The 22,387-nt window shown below is 42.5% G+C and overlaps 2 protein-coding genes across 2 annotated transcripts in view; both read right to left on the bottom strand.

Annotated features, from left to right (window-relative positions):
• aqr (aquarius intron-binding spliceosomal factor) overlaps positions 1 to 18,554 on the bottom strand; it is a 46,489-nt gene extending 27,935 nt beyond the window's left edge. The window contains exons 1-20 of the mRNA XM_070979259.1: positions 18,436 to 18,554; positions 17,857 to 17,961; positions 17,351 to 17,407; positions 16,789 to 16,829; positions 16,660 to 16,695; positions 16,440 to 16,560; positions 16,137 to 16,277; positions 15,285 to 15,353; positions 15,018 to 15,118; positions 14,822 to 14,898; positions 13,805 to 13,869; positions 11,524 to 11,640; positions 11,303 to 11,416; positions 10,926 to 11,029; positions 8,028 to 8,130; positions 5,235 to 5,355; positions 4,635 to 4,776; positions 3,764 to 3,942; positions 2,657 to 2,824; positions 671 to 840 (exon numbers count right to left, since the gene is read on the bottom strand). Coding sequence (XP_070835360.1) covers positions 671 to 840; positions 2,657 to 2,824; positions 3,764 to 3,942; positions 4,635 to 4,776; positions 5,235 to 5,355; positions 8,028 to 8,130; positions 10,926 to 11,029; positions 11,303 to 11,416; positions 11,524 to 11,640; positions 13,805 to 13,869; positions 14,822 to 14,898; positions 15,018 to 15,118; positions 15,285 to 15,353; positions 16,137 to 16,277; positions 16,440 to 16,560; positions 16,660 to 16,695; positions 16,789 to 16,829; positions 17,351 to 17,407; positions 17,857 to 17,940 — 2,010 coding nt within the window. The 5' untranslated portion in view covers positions 17,941 to 17,961; positions 18,436 to 18,554. The remainder of the gene's footprint in view (positions 1 to 670; positions 841 to 2,656; positions 2,825 to 3,763; positions 3,943 to 4,634; positions 4,777 to 5,234; positions 5,356 to 8,027; positions 8,131 to 10,925; positions 11,030 to 11,302; positions 11,417 to 11,523; positions 11,641 to 13,804; positions 13,870 to 14,821; positions 14,899 to 15,017; positions 15,119 to 15,284; positions 15,354 to 16,136; positions 16,278 to 16,439; positions 16,561 to 16,659; positions 16,696 to 16,788; positions 16,830 to 17,350; positions 17,408 to 17,856; positions 17,962 to 18,435) is intronic.
• Positions 18,555 to 18,731: 177 nt separating this feature from the next.
• Positions 18,732 to 22,026, bottom strand: LOC139342336 (zinc finger protein 770-like). The gene has a single exon (XM_070979397.1). It carries the CDS (start codon positions 21,971 to 21,973, stop codon positions 18,869 to 18,871), a length of 3,105 nt encoding a protein of 1,034 aa, XP_070835498.1. The 5' UTR covers positions 21,974 to 22,026; the 3' UTR covers positions 18,732 to 18,868.
• Between the last annotated feature and the right edge of the window lie 361 nt (positions 22,027 to 22,387).

Below are 22,387 nucleotides of genomic sequence, written 5' to 3'. Positions count from 1 at the left end.
TGCCACACATCAAAGATAGAGAAGAATGTTTCTTGCATACCCATTAGTTCCTGTGTTTAAATTTATTTAAAAAAAATAAAGAAAAACAGAATCATCTGTCATTGCTTTGGCTGTGAAAGACAGAAATGGGTGGGCGGACCTGGAAATAGCAGATCTGACAAAGCCGCAATTAGAAGCTCTCAAATAAAAGAGTGATAAAGAAAGTATAATGGTTTTGTGTATGATTAACTTTTTTTTTTTTTTTTTTTAAAGATGGAGCAAAACAACATGAAAAGATGGAATTTTTGACAAAACACCCACATGGATAACTTTACTTTGACCTGCAGAAAACTTTAATATCCATGGAAATGTAGATTTGCTACAGAAAGCATAACAGTGCAATGCTGGCGTGCTGCCACAGGGGGGTTCTTAAAGGTGAGAGAGAGGTGGGGTTACACATGAATATCCAATATCCTCTCACTGGGATCATTGGGAGGGCCTTGAGGTGGCGGCAATCTCAGAGCTGCCCTGGCCCCAACCTTAGAGCTACAACACCCAAGAGAGTATAATATGTGCGATACATCACTCTGGGGTGGTGTTGGTAGGACCAGAGCTCAAGGTCTGAAGATGAAGCACTCAAATACAATGTACACAGAGGGCCGAGCTGTGAGCTACAGCGTGGAGTCCAAACCTTGAAATTGTTCTCCTTGGGTTTGCGTCTCATGATGATGTTGAAAGTCTCGTACGGGTCTTCAGTGGCGCTCTGAATACTGCTGGTCATGTCCTGTTGATACTGGTTCGGGTCAAGCCAAACGCGGAACGTTCTGGCGTCTCCTCGCAGCTTCGGCTTTGGATCGGGTCCTAGACCAGAGTGGTGGGGAGGATACGATAACTATGGAAGCAATAAATCTAAATTTGTATGCCATTTTCCAAGTCGCTGTTACAGAGTGTACACCTAAATGTCGCAAGACAATAACACAATTAGATGTGGTAGCCTTAATGGTGAGGTGCAATATATGTACTCCATATGCTGATGATTTTAGCATAGCAATTTCAGCAGCTCTAAACTAAACTGAAAACAGAAATCTAACATAAAATGTTCAAAACACAAACACTTTATCAGCCAACTCAAAAACAATGATTTCAATAATCATCTCCATCATATCCTTGGATTAAAAAATGAAATGAAATTAAAAAGAGCTCACCCTGGCCTGATTTGTTACAGTACTCTGACCCTTCAGGAAGAGGAATTAGATGTAGATGCTTGACTGACAGGCCCTGGGCTTTAGGCGTTCTCACACAGGGTGCATGAGTGGTGCAGCAGGTGTAGCTTTCACAGATTTCTAAATAGATTTTAGTATGGAGCTGCATGGCACAGAGCAGGAGAGTGAAACCCAACCCTGTCGGCCTGTGGTGTGTGTGCACATGTATTCAGCTATGTGGGGATCATCAGATGCCCCTTACTAAAATGAGAGTGGCAATACCTTAAGAGTGGAAGTTGCACCCTCAACACCTCAACATAACAATGTGGACAGCTGGGCCAAGGTGTGTGAGTATTTTAACGAGTGTGTGCCATTGTATGAAATGATCAGTCATTAAAAGGTAGGATTAAATCAATACACGGTTTAAATGTGGTGTGTTGCATTTGCTCACATAGAATTAGTACATGTACAACATCATATTCTACATAAATATTCTGCATTTGAGCAATCCAGTTTTATAAGACATTATGTGAGATTATCAGTGTCTCAAAATGCACCCCTCAGCTCGTGTCTGCCCACACCTTCACCAGGTGCCCAGTGATTTATGTGACATCACCCCACCACTCAGTTAGCCAGAGTACCACTTAGCCCTGTTGGGGATCTGAAAGTTTAACCAAGCCGACATTGGTGGGGCATGTTCCCTGGCAGCATGTCTATTTAGAAAGCCCTGCCCTCTGCATATTTAATCTAAACAGATGAGGGAGGATAGGGGAAAGGGTGCTTCAGTGCATGGAATGGACACATGTTCCCACTGGGGAAACACTTAGAATTGCACGGATGTAGAGTAACTTAGGTGACTCAGCCCCTCAGAGGGACCGCTTTGGGCTGTGGGGAAGAACACGACACGGTAAACAGAGTGGATCATGTTACCGTATAAACATATTTCACTTTCCAGGAAAGACCGGAGATTCGAATGTGGTCTGAGGGGATTCCTCCTGTGTGACACTCACACACATAACAGACTCTATGATGACAACAAATTTTAAGGCTTTTAAGAGCAAAATGCAGTGACTTTCACAAAAAATTTCATGCTGTGCTCAAATCTCTTTTCTAATGCCAACGCATTGTCACCGGCAAAACCTTGCTTCAGAGATAGAGGTGAGCACTTCCTATATGACCCATTACCTTTTCCTGTAGGACAAGCACATTTGGTGTTCTCTTACAGAAGCACATCCATCTCCATACAGCCAATGCAGCTCTTCAGTTAAATCCAATAAATAAAGCAGGGGGCAGGGCCCAAATCTCTCAGGTGTTGATGCTGACCTCAGGTTAATGGAATGTTAATGTGACCAGGTCGGGTCTCAGTGTGACAGTCGCCATGACAACACCAGTCTGACTCTCTACGGAGAATCTGTCGGTGGAGGTGATTGTGTAAAGGAGGTCTGATGTGTGGATGGATGTCATGTCATGTGTACCTTCTTCAATGACACGTCCCTTGTCATCCAGCATACCCTGCACCTCGCAGCCTCTCACATACACCAGGCCGGTCTGCTCCACGAAGGGCTGGCGCCGGTCAAAGCGCGTGCCGTAGGGCAGGTTGGGCCGCACCGTGATCAGAAAGCAAACGTCATGCTTCCGCAGCCCTACGGGGAGTGAGGACGGAGAGACAGGTTAGTGAGAGAGAAAGAGGGAAAGAAAGAGCTTTAGAGGCACAGCAAGAGTTAGAGAGAGAAAAGTGCAGAGGGAGAAAGAAAGAGGTGATGGGGGAGTGAGGCAGAGTAGTCGTGTGGGGGGAGTTTAGAGATGCAAGAGAAACCGCCCTGTCAGCATTTGCCTAATCTTTAAAACATGAAGCTCTAATTATACGATAGGGAACTGGCTCGTGGATGGAAGGAAGTAATACTTCATGCCTCCACTGAATTACAAAAAAGAAAGTAAAACCATAAAAGTGGGTATAAAGAAAGTGAAGACATCAATTTGGGATACATTAGGCCAACTTTTTTTTTTTTAATCCGACAATCACTCTATTACTTCTACAACACGGGCCCACTGAAAGAACCCATTTATTCTCTATATTAATTAGTGCAATACACCATTGGCATACACCATCTGAATATATCCTACATCTTTCTCTGGAGAGCGATAGCAGTGGGCTCCATTGTGCTTTCTATGCTACCAGTGAATCAATGTCTTTCAAGGCTGACAAGCACCTGTTAACATTATCTACAGTGCCCTTATCGGCCACACAGATGGATAGAGAGGAAAACGATCAGAAGATAAAACAAAGAGGCTTGGTGTCGAGGCTACACAGAAACAGCGTGTCTTCACAGAGACATGCAGGTAAGGGTCATGAGTCAAGGCCCACTGGGATGGAATAGAGTAGTGAGGGAAGACTTTATGGAGGTTATAAACTGTTTACTATGAAGACTGTTAGAAGACACAATAAGAGACAAAAGAGGAAAAAGTGTAGCAAGGAAACAAAAGGGGAGGGCGGTGCTGTGTAATAGATGAAATATGTATGAGGATGCATTTCTTGTTGAATTAATACTTGAAATGATGGACAGCCACACACAAACTATTACCTTCCCATTCGTGCTTGATATGATCTTGTACATTGAGGTTGACGGTGACATCAGCTCGCACGCGGGCAGGCCAGCTCTCGCCAATGTTCGGCTTGGCAACCTCGACGATAGAGAAAGAGGTGATGGTCTGGGCCATCCTGGCCCAGCCCCCGAACACCACACCACCGTACTCTGATTGCCTGTGTCAAGGGACAGACGCAACAAGAAGTCAGACAAGCGCTGTGGGCTGTTGTCAAAACTGAAATCAGTTGGATTTAGGGCAGCACATGGCACCACTGCTTACTTATTTACTTTCGCAGGAACAACAAGCAAGTCGCTACATTGCTTGACATAATGGGAGCACTTATTATGTTAAGCAATGGGTTTCCAAATGTGGTGTACCAAATGTCACAGTCTTTTAATAAAATATTATCATTGTTCCATGCGAGAGGTAGACAGAAGATAAGAATCATCATTCATTGAAGTAAAGAAAGTGTGCTGTGGCGGAGTTAATTGGAGAAATTTGTTCTACTTAGGCAGACAAAGAAAGCAGAGATGCTTATCAGTGTGTGTACAAGAGTCCTGTTTCAAACTCATAACATGTAAGTTCTGCAGGATGATGTTTTTTATCTTATTATAACATTTAGAATTGCACACGAGTCATTTACTACTTCCTTTAGCTCAGGAAGGACTTTTTATTCCATTATTACCAACAATAATTTCTTCAGACCTTTGGAGCTCCAAACAGTACGGCTATGTGACATTAAAAGAAATCAACATTATCAATGTTCAAACACCTTAAATCTGAGAAATTTAAATTTTTGGAGAAAGAAAACGATGAGAGATTCTGGATCAAGTTTCCTGTAGCTTCACAGAATTGAGGACATCTCACCATGGTTTCATACGCCACACCACGTCTTCTATGTCCTGTCTGATCTCATAGGTGGACTCAAGGCGGAAGAGGTTAAAGTTCCTCAGCAGGTAATCGTGGAGTGTCAGGAACTGGAGATTCAGCTTGGGCAGTGCCAAGCAGCCTGCGTCAAACAGAGACAGAGTGAATAATAATCTGAATGAGTCAATAACTGCACATGCACACTCCTAAAACGAATCAATATATGGTCATATAGCATGTTGTTTCTCTACGATTACTAATAAAAAACAAGGCTGAATGGCCAAAATTACATGTAGCACTTTCTATAATATCAACTGGGTAAAGTGTAGCTTCTACACGAGACTGCTGCCACAGCCAAAGAGTAATATGCTTAAGGGATGCTGCTTGAACGATCAGTGGTTTACGCGTTGTTGAAGGTGTCCTTGCCAACTAAAGAGGATTCCCCAAGAGAGAGGTGCCAGTTCAGTGCCAGATGAGTGCCCTTAAGATAAGGGATAAGGCAAGGCTGCATACTTGTATGTATGAGACGCTGAAAGCAGCATGCGTGCCCGTGCGTGCACATTAACTCACACAAACACACTCACACATGCAAACACACACCTTCGCCTGAGTAGTACTCTGTCGGGACGATGTTCTCATCCCAGATTATCTTCTCTGTTGGATAAAGGGGCATCTGGTTAAGTTGCTCAATCTGAGAGATTCTGCGCTCATGACGGGACACCTGTGTGCGAGGCAACCCGAGGACGACACAGAGAGGACACAGACACAGACACAGACGGAGAGAAAGTGGGTTAATGAACAAATGCCCCCCCTGCCCCTTTGGCTCATTGTCTACGATCTTTATCTTCTCTCTTACTAGAAAACAGAGCGGGAAATGAAAAAAAAAACATTTCCACAAAATCAGGTCACTCGACAAATCTGTTACATCACGGCACGGTAAACGTCTGGTTTAACTGAAGCCTTTCATCATCCTCAGTGTCGTCCTGGTGCTAGACATCAGCTGGCCAGTGCATTTTATCATGTGTGTGCTTGAAAATGAGTAAACCCAAAGGATGCGTTGAGGGATAAACACTTATACATATTTTACATTATCAAACCAAGATATCATTATTTATGTGTTTATGTCTGGAGGGATTGGCAACCAGGTCATAGGATACATAATTCAAAAGCAACAGGATGCCTTCAGGGATTGTGACTGGATTATTTTAACTTTAGACAAAGATGTTTAACACATAGGAATGTTTTTGAGCAGTTACTGTATGTAACTGGTTATTTTCTTATGCATTCAGTAGGTCGGACTGCAACTAATGATTACTTTCATTATCAATTAATTATTAATCTTGGGATTATTTCATTATTTTACATTTATTGATACCTGAAAAATGCCTATTATACTTACTCAGAGCCAAAGCTGACATACTCCAATGTCTTATTTGTCCAACCAACAGTCCAAAGCCCAAACATATTCAATTTACTTGTAATTAACCCATTTGAGAAGCTGAAAGCAGGTTTGACATTTTTACTTGAAAAATGACTGAAACTGTTAATTAATTATCCAAATAGTTGCCTCTTAATCTATTAATCAACTAATTGATTCATCAACAAATCATCTCACCTCTTACATCCACCACTCATTACATTTAGGAAGGTATTTGCTTAAAGGAGAACTATACTGTCAAACATTCCTTGCCTCTAGTCTGGTGTTTGTCTGTCTCTCCGTTTTATTGTTTCACAAATCTCTGAACCCACCATCTGTCCCACTGAGGTTTTGCATACACAATCACTTTGCTATTGTATTTTCACTCTTCTAGAGAAAAACAAATTATTTGTTGTCAAGGGGAGTGATATCTGCTTTAGAATACAAACCAGCTCTTCTGCTCCACCAGAGGACGTAAACAGATGCATTGGCACGGGTGTAGCAGCAGTGCTACCTCTCAAACAGAAAGGTTCCTGCTCCCTGAGCATATTCATGAGTATGTCCTCTGCAGCAACTATGATTGTTTTGCTAGTGCGTGGCAGAGTTCTAGTCCTGTGGCCCCTTCCCTATTAAACCGACACAGTCAGAGATGTTGGTTGTTGGGGGCAACCTAAGGCGCACACAAATGAGTCCCCTGACATTGTCTCCTGCTACAATCTAATCAGATAATTATGAAACAGCTCTTCTCCATCGCTTCTCGGAGAGGACCTGGGGAGGGTCTGAGTGGGTAATTATGAATAACCGCCGGACAGCCTTGAAACACCCACTTTGATGAAGAGGTCTGCAGCACTTGCATGAGTGTGTATTGGGGAGACCAGTGGGACAAGGGTCCAGCGGTTTCCTAGAGGGGTTTTAAAAATGAAAATTGGGAGAGCACAGGAAGGGGAACCAGAGAGCACAATCAGACTACTTAAAAAAAAAAAAGTCTCTGTCTCATCAGCACTGCCTTCACCTCACCCCACGCCACACAATGCTCACATAAAGCAGTAATTGGATTAGAAGGCAAATTCAACAGGGACGGGCAGTGGAGAGGGGATACAATATGTATTCCAAGGTCAAGAGCTTAAATTAATGACTTTAAAATGAGAAACACAAAACCTATTATGCCTTCGTGCTGACTGGCCAGTTATTGTTCTGGAAAATAACCGTTCACCAGCACTGTTTGTCGAGGTGCACAAACACCACTTATGCCTCTTTTATGCTGCCGGTTGACAAGCACATGAAGCATTACTTCATTCCCTCGTACGACTAAACAAATTAATTCAAATGCCTGAAGCATTAAATGCTATCTGGGACACATGTTTTAATATCTGATGTATAGCAAAGCAACCGCATCATACTTAGCAGCTCACAGGCCACGTGTCACGTGTGTGAATTTCCATCCAAGATTACACTGTACCAGATAAAACTGGTTATTATCATCTATTACATCCCACCGTGAAGCCTCAGACTGGCATGGTGTGACACATAACAGGGTGTCTGTGGAGAGTCATATGGGTCATGGTTAACCAAGGAGGACTGAATCATGAGCAGCTGGACTTGGTTGTAGAAAGTTGAAAATGTTTTGCCTCTCATCCATGAGGCTTGAACAATGCTGTCCTTTCATCCCTTCCCAGGTAATTTAACAACTTCTCACAGTTGGCCTCATGTCACAACCTTAATGGCTATCGGTCAAATGGCCAGCCACATCTGATTATGACACCCAAAGGAGTTAAATACCTGAACTGAGGCGGCCCCTTGGATGAGAGGCAAAATGTTTTCAAGTTTCTACAGCCAACTCCAGCTGCCCTTGATTCAACCTTCCTTGGACTGAACGGGGCATTTACTTGATAATTCTAAACGCAACAGCAGCCACAGACATTTAAAAACTCAAATGCCCACATGGACAATTTCATCAAAGCTAAGACTGCACTCACCAGCAGCTCAAGGAGAAACTCCTTCTCATAGGTGGTGTCTTGCCCTTCAGGCAGCTCTGGCAGCAGACACAGATACGAGGCCACCTGGTGGAGCACATTGGGACTGCGGAGAAAGATGAGATAAACAAGCAGTTAGTCAGCAAGAAAATTTGCATTTGCAAATGACAGATTTAGCCGACGCTCTTATCCAGAGCAGGATGACAATAAGTTAACTCACTGCTGTCCAAAGACAATGATTTGGTAATTTTGTGAAGATTAAGATTATAAGAGGGACATCTAATGTGATATTACAATGAAAAAAAAAAAACACATTCTAACTCTAAATCATTACTTTGGAGTATCATATTTATATATATATTTTTTTAAAAAATCATGTGTAGGTCTAACCTCTTTTTGACACATAACCTTGTGTCTGAGAAAGACTTTTCAAACGGCGACACCTCCATACGCGTGAAGATACACCACCTTATCAAATTCTTTATGCTTGTTAGCAATGCAGCACAAAGCAATACCTCTGTTTGCTTTGACACTGCACCCCTGCTCTGTCAGCATGTGTGTGTTAAGGGGCCGGGGCGCACTGATGCGACAGGATTATGAAAATCAAAGCTCATCTCCGTCTCGGAAAGCCGAGGCGTGGCTCTCTGCATACAGACCTGTTTTAATCAGGCTGACACACGGTGACACAGGCAGGGCCTGGTACACAACGAAGGACAGGGCCTGGACGCACTGTGACAGCTCTTGACAGCCACACGTGGCACTGAGCGACTGTATCCGTGTATGTGCATATATTCTGCTGCTTGTGATGCCACGCTTGGGCAGTGGGGTGGCAATTCTGCCAATTCTGCAGTCTGATGGCCCACTGGATGACCTGGCATAGGTCATGTGGACATTCCTTCCCTTAGCAACAAAATAACAGCAGCACAACAAGTCACTGTGAGTAATGGAGATGACTGGACCAGGTCATGACTGACAGCTGAGCTACTGGCAGGGTAAGGTAAGGATGGGGACATAGCAGAAAGTGGTCTACAGTAAGTTTACTCTACAGCATGAAGGCTGACCCTGGTTCAGATTTTGGGCCTTTACACACACAACTTCATTAAGCTGACACATAATTTCATCACTTAAGCGATGAGCGAATTACTTAAGACATTAGCTGGTCATTCAGCGAGTTATACACTTGAGTACGCACAACCACAACATGGGGTAACATCATCAGTATTTTTTTTTTCCATCGAACAAAAACAAAAGCAAAAAAACTTCAACAAACGGCTTTTATGTTTTCAACCAGAATTCAATGAGAAGTGGAATCAATAAAACCCAAACACCCTTTCCAATGACAGGCCCGAGCTGAAGAGCTAATCCACAGACCTAATTACACCAATTATTCTGACATTTCCGGTAGTGATGACTCTCTTCAATTTTTTGCGAGCATTTCAAAGTGAGGCATACTCTTTGATCTTGTAGTCAATTTTTCTGGCCTGAAATGACACTCAACACGTTTTATGTAACCGAGAGAAGTGTGTGCGAGCGTGTGCAAGAGAATGGGTGTGTACATGTGTGGGCAGGCTAGGCAATAATGCTGCGTTTGTGTGTTTGGGGGACTTAGCGGATAAATTCAGAGCGGCGGGTGACTGGGAGCTTAGCCCGTGGGTAGTGCAGCTGGAATAAACTGGCATTAGCGTGAGTCGTTTGGATGAAAAGTGCCTCGTTAAATCTGATCGGCATATTTGGAGTTACCCAGGAGCTGCTTTGGTGACAGTTGTGGAGCAGGGAACAATGCGGTTCCTGCTATATTCAAAACCCTAATTCTGGGAAAAGGAGCAGAGCTTCTAGAAATACATGAAATGGTTCAGCTAAGTCTTTACCTGATTCAGCTCAGCTCGGCTCATAACCCTCTGCCTGACTCAAAGAAACTCAGTGTGGGGTTTAAGCATTTCTAATCCCCGACGGAAGTTAAAAAGAGGTGACGGATAGACAAATATTGACTGCAAAGAGCAAATTTGTGTTGTTCCAACACGGCGCCCCAGAGCAATTATGACAAATAAAGACATCGCATACTGTATAAACAAATAAGTAATCATTTACTTATTGTGAGTCTGTCGTATAGATAAACATGATGGTTTAAAGGCCGGAGTAAAACATTTACATGTTATTAAGATATCAAATGCCAAGAAAGGTTGGAAACCCTGATGTAATTACAAATTACCAAGAAATCATTGTCTTTTCACTCCCCTTCATGCATGTGGGCAAGTAAAAAAAAATAAATAAAAAATACACGCAGGCCAGTTCATCAAAGCGAGGGTGCTTTTTGGCTCTTTGGCAAGCTAATATGATCTGACAAACACAGCTGTTCAAAGAGTTTATTCTCAAGCCACTGCAAATCGATTAAATTAATGAGGCGTGCCGCGCTCTCTGGCTGGTACCAGCTGCCTGTTCAAGGGCTCACTAGCTGCCATTTAGCAGGGAAGTCAGGCAGCAACGGTGGCGTTGATGCTACGCTGCAGCACAGAGCTAAGATAGGCAGTCTGCATGTGTTCCTGTACTTAAATTGGGGGCTTGTATGTTTGAGCGGAAGAACCTCAATAAAAATGGCAGATCTGTATTTGTGCCTATGTGACTGTTTGCCACCGACAGCACTTTGATAAATTATGGTATGTTTTCATAAGAACATAAAGTAAATACAGTAAGTACTCAAACAGGGTGAGCCACCAGCAGGTAGATATGCAGTACATTTACACATCAGGAATCAGTACTGTCAGCTAAAATAACACTCTGGTGCTACAGGATTTTGGTATCAACAGTTCCCTGTCCAACCATGCATACCCTCCCACCACAACCCTCCATCTGTGCACTGACAAGCTGCGTTGTTCGTGATTCATTCCGGATGTTTTGAATTACCTGAGATGCCCAAAGTGTTTGGTCAAGGACTCTCGAGTGTCGACCGCTGCTACGGTGGACAGAGCAAAGTCTTGCAACTCCGGGAAATGAGCAAAAGCTGCTCTCTGCAAAACAGAAAGCACAGAGCAAAACACTCAGACCAACGTTCAAAAACAAAGAACTCATCATTGCATATACTACTAAGAGACGATCCTTACATTTACTATCACAACTATGAAAATCAGTACACACATGTACTGCAGACGCACAACAATACCCAAAGAGATCAATAAAGAACATCCTGTGCACTTTCAGTTAAAAACAACAACAGAGCCAAAGCACATAGCTGTGATCTGTCACTGCGTGTCTGCCTGTCCCTCTTTATGCATAGCATTTACCTGCAGGGAGGTGATCCTGTCGTAGTGCAGAGTGGTCATCTCTTTCTCTATCAGGGCGTTTCCCGTCTGGTCATTGATCTCAAAACCTGTGTAGAACTTCAGCATGTCCAGCAACTACACAGATGAGACAATACAAGTCACTCCTACAGATGAAAACAGCAGCAGAGGAGATCTGGATCTCAGTGTGCATGCACACAGTCATTTTTACATGTGTGTCGTACCTGGCAGAAGAGGTGTCCCTCCTTCTCTCTCTGGGTGAGGCTGGACAGGTGACACCTGACCACCAAGTGAGAGTCATCCAACACAGTGTTGAACCAACGCCTGGTGGGCAGCAGGGCCTGGACACACAGGACACCATGTCACTACATGCTTACAGTTGTGGCTAAAATACCACGACACCTGTGTGTAACTGGAATGTGTTCAGTTACAAAAAAACATGTAGAGGGAAATTCTGTTTGAGTGGACCAAAACAACTCAAGACACATAAGACCAATCTGTGGATTTGCAGGAAAAAATAGCTACATACACTGAGTCTGACGCCTCTCTGTCACAGGAAAAATGAATTAGGTATTGTATGAACGGACACCTCTCAGGGGTCAAAATAATCAATTGACACAAGAGCCACATTTCCCAGCATCTGGATCATGATTATCCATACATCTTATTGATCCATGGTCTTTTCTTGTCTTGAGGTTATTTTGAAACATATGATAGAGCGCCGGACAATAAGGAAACCTGCGATGCAAAGAAGACGGGGCGGAAAAACTGGCTCAGCTACTTCTACAGTGATTATTTATTTGCTTTTTTTTGTAGCACACAAACATGAAATGAAGGCAAGAGGAGAGGAAACCTGTCAAGGTGAGATAACAGAGCGGCTTTGGTGGGAATATAAGAAAGAGATACTGAACATGTTGATGATCTGACAGTCTGAGTGGGAGAATGACGACAACAAAAAAAAGTTCCATCTATATAAAGAGTTCCATCTATCAAATTACAAAGTTTGAAAAAAATGTTTTGTTGAGATTTAATATGAAATGGATACGAAACTGCAAAACGCCAACAAAATGAAACATCTGCTATTTTATTCATTGAAAACTGCTCTTCAAAGGCGGCAGGTGCAGCGAGTGATACCTTATCACTGAGCATAGATACCTTTATATCCAACAGCCATCTTTGATCTCAACACAGTCCTGACAGACGGCATGAAACAGGCCTGAAAACGGGGATCTTTTTCCCCTGCATTCATTTTCAGATCGTCATCAGAGAGGGGAAGTATGGATTTCAAGCAACCGAGGCTTTGTAAGGGGATAGCACCGAAGGACAGAAGACGTCCCGAGAGACCGTCAGCTGGCCGGCCACTAGCCGCTGCCAGGAACAGCGAGGCCAGCCTGTCAGCAGGCAGCCAGATGAAATCTATTGAGCTCGCTGGCTAGTAACAGGAGATGTGCACAGGCAGCAAGAGCAACAATCTTATGTGACATTGTGTCTTCACTACAGGGGGACAACAGCTATAGCAAGGCTGCCTCCCTGAAAAGGTGTCAAATTCTACTTTCTTTAATGAAGTCTTTTAAATGAACCAATATACTGAGAATTAATAAAAGTTCCTCATCTTTATGAGTTGCTTCATTGCCCTGAGAAAGTCTTACTCTATAACTGAGGTGACTGAAAAAACATATTCCACTGCATGACAACTGCAGAGACGAAGACTATAGCTCTCTGTAGGAGATCTCCTTTAAAGACACTGCCGATCAAAATGCACAAGAGGATTGTTCCCACATTTGAGCAGCTCATTAGCAAGCCTCAGCAGCAACTTGACGAATAGTACAATCTGATTTTCATCCAGCTTGTTGGCTCGTGTTTTTAAACTGCTCTGATATGCCCTCTGGTACTGTGAATTTCACCTATAAATCATTATCTAAAATGTGCAGGTAACAGCACACAGCTGATAAATTAAGAACTGGAGGTGAGATATTTCAAAATTAATATTAAACAGGATGCTGTTCATGTCAAAAAATACAAAGCAAACACACTTTTCCCAGCATGGGAAAGGGGAATGTGGCTCTGGTCACAAGCCTTATATCCAGCAGACTCTGCACATTACTCTACACCTTCATACATACTACATGTCAAGAACCATCAGGCTGAATATAACCTTTCTTATACTCCAATCAAAGACCACTGTTTCAAATACTGCACAGCTTTGCAGACATCAATGACAGACACTGGGTGGAGCTGAGACTCAACATTTATCCACTGTCCGTTGACTTGAGTTAGCCATAAATGTGAAGGACAAAAGGCAAAAGAGCCCTTCAGAAACAGAAGTCTATCAGGACACCATGATTAAGCAAATACATTGCAGCCCTACGCTCTTCTAATGCGCACACACAGTGGAAATGAGGGTCCAGCGAGTCTGTGTTATGACTGAGTGCATCATCTTGCACTGTAAACTTCAAACAAAGCAATCCAATCTAGGGAGCCAAAATGGCAAATGGTGTGTCTTACCTCCAAATCAATCATGAGTTCAATGAATCTCTCGCAGTAATGCACTCTGTCCATGGAGACAGGAGCTACGGAAAAGGAAAATCATGGAAGTTAGCGCTTCACTTCAGATGAGAGACTGCGTGTTGTCAATGACAAACGCAATCTGACAGACAAGCAGACATGAACATACAAGGCCAAAAGAAAAACGACAGGGAACGAGATGCAGCAGTGAATAGGAGGTTGTGTACATATCACCGAGGATATGAGGACAGCAAACGCATGTAGACAACACCGAGGTGTCATGCTGAGTGTGTGAGCCTCACTATGTGATACTGCGTCGCCAGCACTGTAGCATGCTGGGACCTCAGCCCTCATTAAGCACGTTGGTGTGTATGCGTGTGTGCGCACTTAAAGTTGAGGCATGCAGCAAGCATTAGAGTGATGTGGATCCTGCTGGGCTTTAGACTGTAATCTACTCTGTCAGCTTTGAATTCTACCTAAACACACAAATACACATGTTCTGTTTTTAGCATTCAGGTGGGGGGCCTCTGTGTCGGTCTGCATTACAACATAGTAGTCAGCGCCGGTGGCTGTGTGGCAGCTGGAGCACATGCTCCTTCAGCGGCTGCACAACTCAGAAAGAAAGGAGGTAAGAGTGTGACTGAAATAGTCATGAGAAGGTAATATTGTGTTTCACACTGGAAATATGGCCCTGGATTGAAGAGATGTGCCCACTGACACTGCGCAAGCTCCAGAAAAGCTGAGGCACATTAATCATGCTGAGAAAAGTAGAGAGAGCACATGCAAAGACCTGCTTTGGGGCCAAAGTCACAGGGAGAGTCATTCAGATGATTAATTTTACTCAATACTTGAAGGTAGAAATCCACACCAGGGAGGGATGCAGCTTTTTTTTTTTTACTGAAATATGACCAATATCTAATGAGCATTCATCTTGGTGAGGGAATTCCACGTAGCAGCAGGTGTACACAACACCACTATGAAGTCCCAGGGGAAATAAGTGTATGATTTCTTGTTTACCTGATGGAGGAATTGACATCAGAACTCCAAGAAACTTTTTAATGAGAGCTGAGAGGAACGTCCTCTCTTTTTTTGCCCTGGGGAAGACACAAAGAAAGCAAATTAAAAAAAAAAAAGCTTAGACGCTCAGAGGACGCAAAACATCATTTCCTCGTCTGTACCGATCTGAGCACGCAAGCAAAGAAAATGACATTACTGCTCAGCTGCGTCAGCATCCATCTTCTCAAATTTCTTCTTGATTAGATTCCAAAACTTCTGCAGCTTTGGAACTTTCTTCAGCTCGTGTTGGAGTCTGGACTGCAAGCATGACAGAAACAAATCGGTCAACAGCCAATTTCACCTCAGGATTAGTGACACAGCAAGGGCGCAATTCTTTCCTACGAAATTATCAAACAACGTCATCAGTGGTGTGTGCCAATAACCTCCAGAAAAACTCAATTAGGGTAATAGGGGGACGTCTTACTGGTAGGAGGCACATCCACATAGGCAGAGAGATGAGCTGCTGCACCTGCTCTCTGATCAAATCTACCTCCTGAGAGAGAGAGAGAGAGAGAGTTGTCAAATTGTACTATGACAGATTTTTATTACACATCAGCCCATGATAAAAGTCTGCAACTGAAATATTTAGAGGCCTTTACAGGATACAATCAAAGTGCAGCAGGACTATCACAGCAGATTTTTAAAGTGAGACATCTGCAGTGCTTCCCTGTGGTTTATGCGGCTGTGGAGGATACAGATGGGCGGGAGCTGACCCAAGCTATACTGTGCAGTCTATTACTGCCACCTAGTGGATAGTACAAATAACTGTAATACTAAATCTTTGTCAAAAGTGTTTGAGAACTACTTTTGAGGGATCATTGCATTAAAAATGTGTTGATATGAACAGCAAGTAAAGATACCACAGTGACCTGAGTAATCAAAGTGTTCGCATATTTAATTGTATTTGTTAGCTCAGACTTAGCATCTAACTGATCTTTTTCCAGGTGTACACTAATGAACAACCTTGATTTTGTGATATAATGAATGTGAAATTTAATAAAGTCACAATAATGCTTGATTGGGTGGTTCATATTACCACAGCTCTGCTTTCATGGTGCTGCAAAATGCAATACAGAACTTTTGACATAAATCTGTTAACTAGAGAAATCATTTGACTTTAAATCTTGTAAATATTGTCATCAAAATACAAGATGATTACTTACAGTAGTCTGGGCATTGACATGAAAATAAGCATCCTCGTTGACCCTGCATGCAGCAGCGTAACACTCATAGCATTCCAAAAGTGACATATGGATATCAGTGTAGCGGTACGCACCAGACTGTTGAAACAGTGGTCCAGGAAGACCAGCAGCACGGTCTGTTCCTTCAGAGTGAGGCCAGCTTCATCGCCGGCCAAAACGGCTTCCATCACACATTTGAAGAAGAACGGGAAATGGCTGGGCTCCTTCTTGAACACCTGATACATGTCAGAAGATACAACGGTGTCACAGAGAGCCATCAGTTTGAATGGTAAAAGCAGAGATGATGAAAGTACAGTCTGAAAGTATCTTGGATAAATACAATTCAGAAGCTGAGCTCACAAAACATTCAGTCATTGACGAGGTTCTGCCTTTCTTACCTCCCAAGCTGGGACATTCTCTCTGAATTTCTCATTGACGATGCAACAAATTGACATGAGGTAAGCATTGCTGGAGACCTCTGCAGTGTAGTTCACCCACAGGTAGTTCTCAAGATACTGGCTGAAAGATGAGAAAATAATGTATGAATATCTATTCACCGGGCTGCGCTACCACTTTTTACTCATTAATGAGGGATTAAGAAGAGGTGAAATATCCCACCTGAACTCAAGCAGCATAATTTTTCTGATGGCAAATCTGAAAACAGACAGGAAAGAGGACAAAATATCAAGATAAAAAAATACATATATATAAAATGTGTTAACTCACATATGCTCTACATTTACTTACTTGGACTTGAGAATCTCTTTTTCATAAATATCTTCCATCACCTAAACAAACAGCAAAGACTGTTAAAATTCTGAGTGTAAAGATGAACACAGAAGGTACCAACAAAAACATGACATGTTTGTGTTCAGGGAGAGTTCACTCAGATGTACTGAATGTGCATTTGCAACTTCTAGGAAGTAATTCAACAACAAAAACTAGAAATACTGACATTAGGGCCGCAACTAGCAGTTATTTACATTAGAGTAATCTGTTGATAATTTTCACAATGAATCGACTGTTTAGTCTATAAATTTCTTGGAGCCCAAAGAAACATCTTCAACTTCAGCTTCTTTTACCCAACCAACAGTCCAAAACCCAAAGACTCTTCATTTATATCATAAATTACAAAGAAAAGCAGCAAAGCCTCACATTTAACAAGATGGGGCAAATGTTTTGTATTTCTGCTTGAAAAATGAAAACAATTACTCGATTAGCAAAACAGTTGGGATTCATTTTCTTTCAGTCGACTAATCGTTGCAGCTCTGACTGACACCTCCTCGGTGCAGCAATGCCTGTAACTCACCTTTGGGTCAAAGGGTAGTTTATTCTTTGCATGAGGAGCCCAATATTTATTCGCCAACTGAAACAAGAAATAAAAAACAGTAGTGAAGATGGCACATACAAAAGTTCATTAAGCAACACAAAAGCTGGTGCAGATGTTGCAAACTCGAAATTCATCAAGATATATACTTTTGTAGTTTTCAGGTTTGTATGTTCTCTTCTGATTTAATATGAAATAACAAACTGTTTGGAGGAGTGAAAACTCTCCAACCTAGACTGAACATTATGTGATCCATCAAGTACTAGTACAATACTAGTACTTTTTGTATACAGTTGGATGACAAGTTAATCTTCTTTGCAAGTACAATTCAGGTTCACCTGAACAGACTCATTAGATTAGATCAAGAAACTACAAAACTGGCCGCAGGTGGAGAGACAATCTTTCTGTCTTCAGCAAAAAAAACTATTTCAACACACAATGCTGGACCACACGTGCAGTGCAACTAACCGTACATGTACATTGATTACCTGTGTGACATATTCTGCGTTAATCTGAGACACTGAAGGCGCTGCAGCCTTTTTAGCGGGGGTTTCTTTCTCCGTGGTGGCCATCTCAAGAAGCTACGATGATGACTGGCAGAAAAAGAGCGAAAATAAGACACTGAATGAAAGCAATCATCGCTTCTCATTACCACAAACAGGGTTTAAATTCAGCTATTTGTATTGAGCTCATGCCTGAAAAACATGAGGCTACTCTACGCATGAGCAGCGCTGAGAAAGTTAGCTAGCTAGGCTAAACACTTCAGCAGGTTAGGTCAATTGATGAATTAGAAGCAATTATAAACATTATAACTACCCAGTTACCAGCCCGATACTTTAGCAATCGTCATATCAGTGTTATAAGTTCATTCAACCTGTTATTATTAACAATGCGCCATTATGTACATGTTAACATTAGTAAGAGTTAACGTTAGCTGTTCCACTATATCAGGTGATGGGCTAAGCTAATTAGCAGCACTTAACAGTTAGAAGCAGCCTAAAATATAATTCATGATGATAAAGTTACTGTTAGTCTCAAGCCGTCGCAAATTAAGTTAACTCACTTACCTTTAAAATTTATTTCACCATTAGTGCAACCACCGCTGGTTGGACAGTTACTTACGCATGTACACAACCAAAACGCGCTGTATGCGACTGACTTCCTGAATGGGTACGTCCCTGAAACCGTCCCCGAAAACAAATGTATGTTTACGGTTCCCACTGTGAAAAACTTCGTATTTATCAAAAAGTACGAAAAGAAGTTTTACCTAAAGTATAAAAATCATTGTTTAATATTTATTTATAGCAAATGTCCAAATCAATCATACAGCCTGGACAAATTTGATAAGAGACACTATGAAATTACATGAAAAACGTTTAATTTATGAAATACTGAAAACATGAAAAAAGATATTACATACTGTACTTTACATACATACAGTATACATATGCATCATAATGACAAATGATCATTAACACACACAAAAATGCATTTGAATGATCAATGAGTCAGTCGGTGTGTTCTGACATGCGCTGACTGAGTGAACGTTTTGCCACAAATATCACACCTAAACGGCCTCTGACCTGTGTGGATAAGATAATGCCTCTTAAGTTTGGAGGGAGACACAAAATATTTGAGGCAAATGTTACAACGGTTCCTCTGGGTCGTTTTCGTTTGGACTTCAGTTGAACAAACATGTCGCTTAAGATCGATTTTGCTCTTAAAATCTGCAGTGCACTTGTCACATTCAAACACAGTGAGTGGCTCACACCAGTTATTATCTGGTATCATTTGATTCTCAAACACAGAACTCACAGGCTCATCATCGAGCAGCCTGTTGCCATCTGACATGGCTGAAACTCCCTCAGGCTGACATGGTACTTCCACATTACGTACATCACCCTCATACTGATGTGACAAAGGTGGAGCTGCCAAGTTTTGATCTCGGACAAGCTTATTTATTTCAAAGGCAAGTTCAGAAGGAAATGAATAACTATTTTCCCATTCATTATTCTCCACTTGTGAGCTTACTTCTGGCACTGTCAGCCACTCAGCGCCTATTGCCCCTGAGCAGAAAGATAAATCTCCATCAGTGAATGAGTAATGACCAACACTGGTATAATGTGGCTCCGGATGTTCTGTTCTTGCGTCCACATTCAAATCTGCACAATCAAGGTTTTCAATGCCTTTATCCTGGTCATAGTCGGTATTTATCATTTCGCCTTGAAGATAATGTGGAACCCTATTATCCTGTCTGCATCTGTGCTCGTGAAGGTTGAGATGACCACGCTGTGTGAAGCTTTTGGTGCACAAGCTGCATTTGTATGGCCTCATCCCAGAGTGACTGACCATGTGCCTCGAGAGCTTATATGGAAAAACGAAGTTCTTGAAGCATATTTGGCACGTGTGAGGTTTCCTTTTTTGACAAGTTATGTTACTTTTAGGGTTTGCTGTTAATTGCCGTTTGCCTGGCTTGGGCAGTCTCCTCTCACGGTGAGTTCTTTCATGGGTTTTGAGATGTGGAGCTTGCCTGAATGCCTTCCCACACACAGGACACTGAAACGGTTTCAGGCCTGTGTGTACCATCTCATGCCTTTGTAGTTTCGAGGCACTCGGAAAACATTTTAAACACTGGGAGCACTTGTGTTGTAAGCTGCCTGGATTTTGCATGAATTTCGCAGCCTGTGTTCTTTTCACAGTCACTCTGGAAACTTTTCTGAAGTGCACTTTGTTTTTCTTTGAGGCATGTGGCAATGATCTATCCGATTCTCTGTTGTCATGCTGAATAAACACTGACGATGGGGTCTGATCCAGGTGTTTCACAGAGACTACATCACAGCCGGGGTGTGTCTCAAAGTCCTTCTCACACGTTTCCTGAACTGACGCATCTGCTGCCGTCTTTGTGTTGAACCCACCTAAGCAAGAAGGTGGCCGGCTAATATACAGCGATCGTTGTTTGTGATATCTAGACCACAGGTGAGTGCGACAATGGACCCTCAGGTGCGTTTTCTGACGAAACCTCTTCCCACACACCTCACAGCGAAAGGGCCTTTGTCCAGTATGAGTCATCATGTGCCTCTGAAGTTTGGATACAGATGGAAAACATTTTAAACACGTCTGGCACCGATGCAAAGCGTTAATTCTCTGCTGCTTGCAGGTGGAATGGCAGGCTTCCCTCTGCTGTTCTGCTGATGTAATTAACTCAGACTCTGGGGGAAGAGAGCCATTGTGATTACAGCAATTTTCACTCCATGCGTCCGCTTTAACAATGATGTTCAAGTCAATGGGATCTGCATGAATGGGTTCAGCAGGTAAATGCTTCATTGCTTCAGAATCAGGCATTTTCACATCATTATTGTGTTGCACAGTGGTAGGACTTCCCAATTCTTTTTGGTTCCTATGAATTTCATGATGCCGCATTAAGTTACTTTCAAACCGAAATGATCTGTTGCAGATCACACACTGAAATGGTTTCATGTCTTGACGTGTTAAGTGTCGCTGCCCTTGTTCTTCTGACTTTTGGCAAATACTCTCACACTGACCGCTTGTATTTAATAGTTGCTCCGGTTTTACACCTTTGATTTCTGTCTTGCTGAGGTCTTGCACAGCATTTACGCTTATTTTACAGTGGAGCTCCAGTTCCACGGAGGAATCCACAGGAGAGCGATGGCAGGTGGGGCGTTGCTGAAGTGATGATGGAGGCTGCAGACCTGAGGTTTTTCTGCCCTCAGCGCCTGCAGCAAGCGAACATTTATTTGCAGTACGTAAATGGGACTTCAAGTGTACCTTCTGCCTGAAGGCTTTGCAGCAGATCATACACAAGTAGGGTTTCTGCCCCGTGTGAATAAGAAAATGCCGCTGCAACTTGGATGGTGAACAGAAGCTTTTGAGACATTTTGGACACTGGTTCTGCACAGTGATTTTGCTCGAGCTGAGTTTGTGTGGTTGCAGGTGCACCTTCAAATGGGCCTTTTTAGAGAAAGTCTGGCCTAAGTCTCGGCCCCTCTCGAATGGTTTTGGTTTGTTATGAGTTGGTGAGTGAATCAAAAGCTGAAGAAATGAAGTAAATGACTTCAAGCAAATTTTGCAGGTGTATCCATCGTGGGCATTGGATACAGATGCGTCTACATTTGCAGAATCAACTTGCTTCTGAGGTATTGGATCAAAAACATCTGAGATACTGATCTTAGTCACTGTGCCAGCACTTACATGTGGCATAATTTTTGGTGGATTTTTAATCTCAGAGGAAGGAAGAGACTTTTTCTGAGTCCCATATTGCCATTTCCACTCTGACTGGGAGGCCACAGAGGATGTCGCAGTCGATGGCACTGAAGTGCAGTTACTGCTGACACACGTGTTCATCCCTGCAGCTGGTTTATCACAACTCGGCTGGTGATTATGAGTTAAACTGCCATCCCGCAGACGGTCTGTTGGAAGCCTTGAATGATGGACTTTCTGTAAGTGTGTTTTTAAATGCTCAGACTGTGTGAAGGCTTTCCCACACACTCTGCAGATGAAAGGCTTCTGGCCAGTATGGATGACATAATGTCTCTGAAGTTTGTATGGCGAAGGGAAAGCTTTTGGACAAACAGGGCACTGATGCATTTTCAAATCGCCGCCTTAGTGATTTTTTTTCTCCCAAATTGGTGATCCTCTCACTAGACCTAGAGGAAAAGCATATGGCATCACAACAACATCCCGCTATAAATAACATTAAAATAACGTGTCTTATTATCTTCCTGACTATATAATATCTACAACATATTACTGCCAAAACAGTACAAACATTTCCATTCATATAACTGATATTATACGCTATTAAAACAGGAGTTTGATCCAAAAAAAAAAAAAAAAAACGTTAGCAACATAGCCTGAATTTCCAGCAAACGTCAAAACCGGCAAACAACCGTCGCTTTGCAGTAATATGAGTCAAAAGTACTTACTTTAGACGTTTGAGGTCCTATTACAGCCAATGTATTCATTTTAAGTTGCAGATATCTGGCCTTGTTAGCTTTCTGG

This window comes from Chaetodon trifascialis, chromosome 14 (assembly GCF_039877785.1).
Source record: "Chaetodon trifascialis isolate fChaTrf1 chromosome 14, fChaTrf1.hap1, whole genome shotgun sequence".
Taxonomy (NCBI): domain Eukaryota; kingdom Metazoa; phylum Chordata; class Actinopteri; order Chaetodontiformes; family Chaetodontidae; genus Chaetodon; species Chaetodon trifascialis.
Note: the sequence above shows the minus strand (reverse complement) of the source record. Positions and strands in the feature narration are given on the sequence as shown.